This window comes from Malania oleifera, chromosome 2 (assembly GCF_029873635.1).
Source record: "Malania oleifera isolate guangnan ecotype guangnan chromosome 2, ASM2987363v1, whole genome shotgun sequence".
Classification (NCBI taxonomy): domain Eukaryota; kingdom Viridiplantae; phylum Streptophyta; class Magnoliopsida; order Santalales; family Ximeniaceae; genus Malania; species Malania oleifera.
In genome coordinates, this window is record NC_080418.1 from 1,752,502 (window position 1) to 1,759,777 (window position 7,276).

Here is a 7,276-nt window from a genome sequence, read left to right on the forward strand (position 1 = left end):
AGCTGGGACCCATTTAGATTGGCTAAGTTAGCTTCTAGGTACCTAAAATTGGGACTAACCAAACTAATTAAGGATTGTTCAAGAAAAGGTTCAGGAAAATAATGGAGTTAATTTGCATGACTTAGAAGATAATTTGATAAAGACTGTCATTAGAAAATTATTTGCAATTCAAAAATATAATTATTTATCTTTTTATTTGTTAGAGTTTCACAAAGGCAAAAATTAGAGAGTTCGAAATAGTGTTCATCTCGTTCCATAACTTTTACCGTTTTTTTTTCTCATCTTTCAAAATTTGAAGCTGAAAATTAATATAAAATTATAATGTATCCAAACAGCGATTGGAGCAAAATAGTCACTCTCATGACATAAGAGATATTTCTATCAATTGCTAAGGTTGCAAATGAGCCAAGTCCATTTTTGTCTTATGCAAACTTGTTTGTTAAATTTTTAATGAAAGTCCAGTTCGAGTCAAGTTCAGACTGAACTTTAATATATTAGCTCCAACTTATTCATTATGTAAATAAATAATCTCTTGAGCCCTTGTTGAGTCAAGCCACTGAGATGCTATACTGATAGTTTAATTATTTTAAATCTCTCATTTTGAGAAACGGAAAGTTTTACCAAGTAAAAAAGGTAAGAATAAGCTGTCTAATTTAACCTTATTAAAATAATTCATAAAAGTTTCTAATTTAAGTATTAAATGAATCTATAATCAAGTTTCTCAAGAATAAGAATGAGTAAGTTTTTGTTTAACTTAACTTTTGAAATGCCGGTTTGAGAGTGATTCTCTAATTTCAGAAATTAGCAATGGTTTAGGTACATATATAGAATAATAATAATAATAATAAATGGAAAAAGAAAAGCCAGAGAAGAGCAAACAAGAAAAGGGCAAGTGTCAAAAGTGGGCGAGCATGCGGGGGTTGAGTTAGAGAAGAGTGGGCTGAGATTCAGACCGAGACTGGGCCTGTGGGGTGAGGGTTCGGTTGCGTGTGGGTGTGGGTAGCAGTGCATCATAGAGGGAGGGGTGGGTGGCGGCATAACCCTTTCTTTCCTCACTTTTAGTTTTTCATCAAATGCTTAGCTCCGTAATAGAAGCTTGGTACTGAAAGCAGAGGGCGAGCTTAACTCTTGACTGTAATTTTCAAAACTACTTGAAGCTACCTAGCTAGCTTGGTCTGCAGCTTCTTCACGTGGATTTCTTTTTTACAGTAAGAGCTGCTAGGGCAATTTTAATTTGTTCCGGCCCTCTTCAAGCTTCTTCTCATGTAATTCTGGTCAATTTATGTACATCGTATGCACTTCCTAATAATGACAGTCTTATCGTAATAATTTGCAGATAGAGAGAATAGATAGAAGAATCAGCAGATGGAAGATCGAGGTGAAAGGAGATTTTGAGGAATTGGCATGGGTGGGTAGCCAGCGGCTGTTAGATGTGAATAACTGATATAGTATATATCTTGTGGGGTGTTCTCATTTTCAGTCATCAATGGCGATATCAACCACCCTGCAGTAGTACAACTCTGCTACACTTTAATTTGGAGTCTTGGTAGATTTTCAGTTCATGATATATTAATTGTTGATGGAAGAAAAGATCAGTGGGCGCGGCAGATCATCGTCACCAAGGTTTATGATCATCAACAGAACCCCTCTGTTTTACGGCATCTCCATCTTCTTCTTCTCCGCTTGTGCGCTGTTCCACACCATGGCCGGCACCAGAACCACTTGCTTAGGTACGTGACTAGCCTCCCCATTCTTCTTCTTCTTCTTCTTCTTCACCATCAGATTATCTCAGATTTTGACACAGACCCATCTCGGTTACACATGTTCCAGCATATTCAATTAACACGAATAATTATGATTAGCTAGTTTTTAAGTCTTGCACATGGGGTTCGTCTGAAATGCAGATCTCAGGTGTTCCTTGACTGGTAAAGCTGAGTTGTATTTTCAGGTGCGTGGCTTTGTATGGATCTTATATTAACTCTATTGTCAGTTGCAACCCTAGCTACCCTACACTGTTGCTTTCTCATGCTTCACCCTTAGCTTATATGTTTCATCTCATGTCTATCATATTCTCATCTTTCAATTTCAAGCATGTGCTGTCATGGGCTTCAATATTTTTGGCATTTCATTCTCATCAACTATGCTTCTCTCTTAACTTGACCCTTTTCCCTAGAAAAAGAAAAAGAAAGAAATGCTGTACTAATTTGACTGCGAGTCTTTATGCACGCACACACGTTTATATAGAATGCCTTTTTCGTGAAATTAAAATAATCTTCTTTGATTTCCTTCTTAAACTTTTACAAATGAATGATATCTGCGAACACATAAGACGTATGCTCCAGAGTTTATATTCTTTCTTCTCCTTTGAACAGAGTGAAAGTTATATAAAATAATAAAGGCACTACCCAAAATAATGGGAGAACTATTACAGCATTTCTAAATTTTAATATTAAATTATTTTATATTATATATATATATATATATATATATATATATGTATATAAAGAGAACTTGTGAGGTTAAGAATATTTTAGGTCCGTTCGGATTAAGGATACTGTTTGGCAAAAAAATAAAAATAAAAGGTAAATAAGAAAAAAAAATTATTTCCCTTTATAGATTTTTTTAAAATCTATAAAAAATGAAAATTTGTTTTAATATGACCCAACATGAGGAAAAATAAAATATTAATAATATGTAAAATCAAAATTTTGTTAATAGATTTGATATAATTTTTATTTTCTTTCTCACTTTCCTTGATAGTCAAATATGAAAATAAGGATTCCTTGATATTTTATTTTCTTTTCCTTAATATTTTTTAAATTTCAAACAAGGCCTCTAAGGAATGTAGAACAAAAATATATTCATTGAGATTATCTTTTCCTTACTTCTAAGTTTATTAGTGATGCATTTAATCTAAATTTTAAGAATGTTAACTATATTATGCTTAAAAGTTATGACGATATGGGTACAAGTATATTTAACTCAAACTAATAAATTAACTTGTCTAACAGAACCGTCTCCTTTTTTCGAAATGAGATAAAAGGATTGTAAACTTCCGTGTACATAGAGTTTTGAGGAGGAAGGCATCATGGTAAATTTATAGTATGTAATCTTATTTTACATTTTTGTATCCATCAATTTTAGATCTAGCCGAGAGAGCAATAACTTTAATGTGTAGATTTGATTTCGTATTTTAGAGAAATTTTCTAAAAATATTGAATTGATTGTGAGCATGCAAATAGTTTTAAGGACTAAAAGTACATAGTTCATTCATTTCTATAATTAACTAATCATATTAAAACTGGAACCGAAATTAGGTCAAATTATTAATAAAAAGAAAAAAGAAAAAGCAAAACAAAATTCGTGCTGGGCTGAATTGCAGCCTGTCCCTTCAGACTCAGTCCACATATATATATATATATATATATATATATATATATATATATCATAGAGATATATTGTGTGCGTGTGTGTGGGGTGGGAGTGGAGTCATGCATGGGACCGTGCATGTGGAAGTACCAATCTTTTCCATGTCTGTCTGCTGGGGCAGCATGCCTTTTCGAAACAGTGTATTGGGCTAAAATGCGCCGCAACAGCCGCTGCTCACTGCCATTGCAGCTGCACCCGGCTACCTGCTCTTCCCAGTCGACTACGTTCTACAGTTCCCCCTCCTGCTCTTCAGCTTTTTAGCCTTCCGATGCATATACATGTGCAATCACCGGTAATGCATCCACTCCACACGCACATTCCAGAGTCCAACAGTCTACAGTCCACAGTCCACCCACGCAGATGAGCAGATGGCAGTGGTCGATGCAGATCTATACATAGTATATGCGCACGGGTGACCTTGGCGCACTTTAGCGATCATAGCTCACGTTAGCCAGCCTTTTTACGTGTTGGGGGAAGAGTGGGATTCGTGTAATTAATGTGCTGTCGTCCCACTTGTCCGGATGCACTCGGCGCCTTGGGCGGAACCATGTTCTCCATTATCTGCTTTAGATAGTGTTCCTGTTCCTAAACCCATCATCCTCTCTCTCTCTCTCTCTCTCTCTCCCTCTCCCTCTCTCTCTCTGTTTGGCTGACCCGTCCCCTTCAACCACGGCTTTAGTTTATTTCACCATTCAATAATTAATTTGCCAGAGTTCTCCTCGAAAAATACAAAATTTACCATTCACCAAATACCATATTAAATTATTAGTATTGAGACTCATACGAACGAGAGCTATGAATTTCGGCAGATCCTAATAATGCAAGTATCCATACGCCAATGGTAGTGCAAAATCCATTCTATCTACAACCAAAAACACAAAACGCATAGCCCCGGGCTCTCGCTCAGGTGATAGGGGATTTGCGGTGGGCTGCTTGACAATATAAGCTCAATTCAATTTCTGTCTTTCTGAGCAAAATTCTAAATTTACCTTTTACATTAACCATGGGATCTGATAGCATGGGTGAGGGATTAGTCTTAGTATCTCGTGATGACATCAATGATCATATATCATGTAGGTGGATGAGCCGAGAGCGTCAGGACATACTACGTAATAGAAAGAAAAAAAAAAACTCAAAACCCATATCATTTACATTATCATGTGACAATATCTAAAACATTGTCACTTGCCATCTAAATTTAAATTTCAACACTAATGTTACTTACCTATCAAACATTACATATTTTTTTATCTATTAATTTAAATAATTATACTATAATTATATGATATAATTATTTAAAATAGTGAAAAAAAAATATAATATTTGATATAATACTACTGAAATTTCAAATAAGAGGTTAAACAACTGTGCACCGAGCATTTGAATCACAAGTCAAGGTTTCAGAATTGTCTTCAACTAGTTTTGCCAAATTCCTTGGCCCAATATTTTATTTACATTCGATTAATTTGCACGTCTTCATTAATCATGTGCCCAACTCCTTTTCAACATCATAGAAGTAATGCAGCTAGACACATACCACATCAGGAATTAATCTCTCAAAGTCAAGCCTGTCCCAACTCTCTCTCCCTCTCTCTCAACTTACCACAGTTGATTTCATGGTATCCCACTTTCCCCGTCCAAGACTCCAAGACATGAACCCCACTCTCACCAAATAATATATATCTATAGTTTACACTCATCCAGAAAAGGGAAAGCGCAAACTACCCAACTACCCACCACCTTAACAATCTCATTTTAACGACCTCTGTGTGCTCTATGTGTGTTACACCAACCGTTGCTCCCAACGAAGTTCTCAAACCATCAACCTGTGCTTCATTCCTTCAGCCACACTCTGCTCGATGAAAGTGAAATCATCATTAGTTGCCTTCAGCTCCAAGCTTTTCAGGCCATGCAGAAAACTACTCCCGATCTTCAAACTCAGATTCAGAAAACCACTGCTTATAAAAGCTCTACGGTTTCGTCCTGGACAACCCACAATCAAGAAATCAAAAACTCCTCACAAAAGGCGAATGGCAGGATTTCTCTCTCTGTTTTAATCGCATAAGCTGCCTAAAGGAACGGTTGGAGCCAGTGAGCTTCGGAGCTTCTCGGATGCAGGGCTCGATCGAGCGCTGCTGTTCCCATCATCACCTATTACGCCAGCTTCTGCAAGGACTAATTGGAGCAGCAAGAGGGAATTAGCAATAGATTGCGAGGACGTGGAGGATGCGTGCAGGAGTTTTGAGAACTACTTGGTGGAGATGATTGTGGAGGAAGGGAAAGTGAGGGATTTGGCAGACGTGGAGGAGCTGCTCTACTGTTGGAAGAATTTGAAGTGCCCAGTTTTCATTGATTTGGTTTGTAGATTCTACGGAGAGCTATGCAAAGATTTGTTTTCTACTGAAGAAGATGATGACAATCGTAGCACTCCGCGGTGATTCTATGGAGAGCTATGCAAAGATTTGTACCGCCAGAATTTTAATCCAAATAATAACAACTTGATAATGCGTTTTTTTCCCTTCCCTTCCCCTCCGATGCATATTCATGTGCAAGAAAAAAACTACATGTTAATTAGTTTTCATATGGGTATCGTGGGAATTTAATTAATAAATGTATGATGAAACAGGAATTTGAACAGAGTGTAAGTACTGCGGCGGAGAAAGGAGGGCATGTGACAAATAATATTAATATGAAATCAGAGCTGAAGACGAAGATGGCGAGGAGGAGGAGCACCAAAGGCAGAACTAATTATAATAGAAGAGCAGAGGCTAAATATTACTACTCCGTGATGATGAGGCGGCAGAGGAGGTATTTGAGCGGACCGGGCTCGTCGCCGCCGCGGTGCACCGGCAAGTGCGGCAAGTGCACGCCGTGCAAGCCGGTGCACGTGCCGGTTCCGCCGGGGACGCCGGTCACCACCGAGTATTACCCTGAAGCTTGGCGGTGCAAATGCGGAAACAAATTATACATGCCTTAAGGAATTAATTAATTAATACTGATATATCCATCCACCGAAATATCTCATCTCATGCATGCATGCAATGTACGTATATACCCATGCATACATATAAAGCTAGCTAATTAATTATTTAATCATAAAATTTTGTATTTAGCTAGCTAGCTAGCGCTATAATACATCATTTGATATATTAATTAATATGCAATTATGCATGTGTAATGCTTAGCTTGAATTAATTACCTATTATGTATGCATCACCGACGCTTGAGTGAAGTGTTTGAATGGATTATGTAGTGCTAATTTACATGATTATGTAAAGATTTTGCTAATTAACATTATCTCTGCCACGTAAACAAAAAATTTGATCTTTGGTTCGATCGATTTATTTTTTATCTTTTTTTTTTATTTAATATGCACTTTGGATATCTTTACACATTCGACTGAATTTCCCTTTTGTCCATGAATTTGAGCCATCAAGTAGTGTTAACATATGATTAATTAATGTATACAATTTCTTTTCTTTTTTTTTTTATAAAGAAAATTCTTAGAGTTTGCATTTTATTAAAATCAAATAATCTATCTTAAATTAATACAATTATATTTTAAATAAAAGTAACGTATAAGTAGAACGATATAAAATATATAGAGAATTATAATAATGCATAAAAAAAATCATGGATTCTACATGTGGCAAAGTAGACCGGGTCAAATAATCCGTGGTGGATTGATAGATTATCGGGTAAAGAAATTCGAATTTGGATAATCTATTGTAGATGACGGATAATTTATCATTCCCATTCCCAGTATTTTTTTTTTTATTCATTTGATCAACAATTTATTTCGTAACATAATAATTGAAATTATTTTCAAAATCATAATTTGATAAAT

The 7,276-nt window shown here is 36.0% G+C and overlaps 1 protein-coding gene across 2 annotated transcripts; it reads left to right on the forward strand.

Annotated features, from left to right (window-relative positions):
* The first annotated feature begins 742 nt into the window (after positions 1-742).
* Positions 743-6,726, forward strand: LOC131147753 (EPIDERMAL PATTERNING FACTOR-like protein 3). Of its 2 annotated transcripts, XM_058097304.1 has the most exons (4): positions 743-1,208; positions 1,337-1,730; positions 1,905-1,948; positions 6,056-6,726. In XM_058097304.1, exons 2-4 carry the CDS (start codon positions 1,580-1,582, stop codon positions 6,404-6,406), a joined length of 546 nt encoding a protein of 181 aa, XP_057953287.1. In that variant the 5' UTR covers positions 743-1,208; positions 1,337-1,579; the 3' UTR covers positions 6,407-6,726. The 2 variants fall into 2 exon arrangements, with proteins under 2 accessions (XP_057953287.1, XP_057953288.1); XM_058097305.1 differs by lacking the exons at positions 743-1,208; positions 1,337-1,730; positions 1,905-1,948 and adding an exon at positions 5,376-5,786.
* Positions 6,727-7,276: the final 550 nt, after the last annotated feature.

Bases quoted from the DNA above. Each gene is read 5' to 3' on its own strand.
- LOC131147753 (XM_058097304.1), top strand. From the start codon at position 1,580: ATGGAAGAAAAGATCAGTGGGCGCGGCAGATCATCGTCACCAAGGTTT. The intron at 1,731-1,904 runs GTACGTGACTAG...TCTGAAATGCAG, and splicing joins CACCAGAACCACTTGCTTAG to ATCTCAGGTGTTCCTTGACT. The intron at 1,949-6,055 runs GTGCGTGGCTTT...ATGATGAAACAG, and splicing joins AAGCTGAGTTGTATTTTCAG to GAATTTGAACAGAGTGTAAG.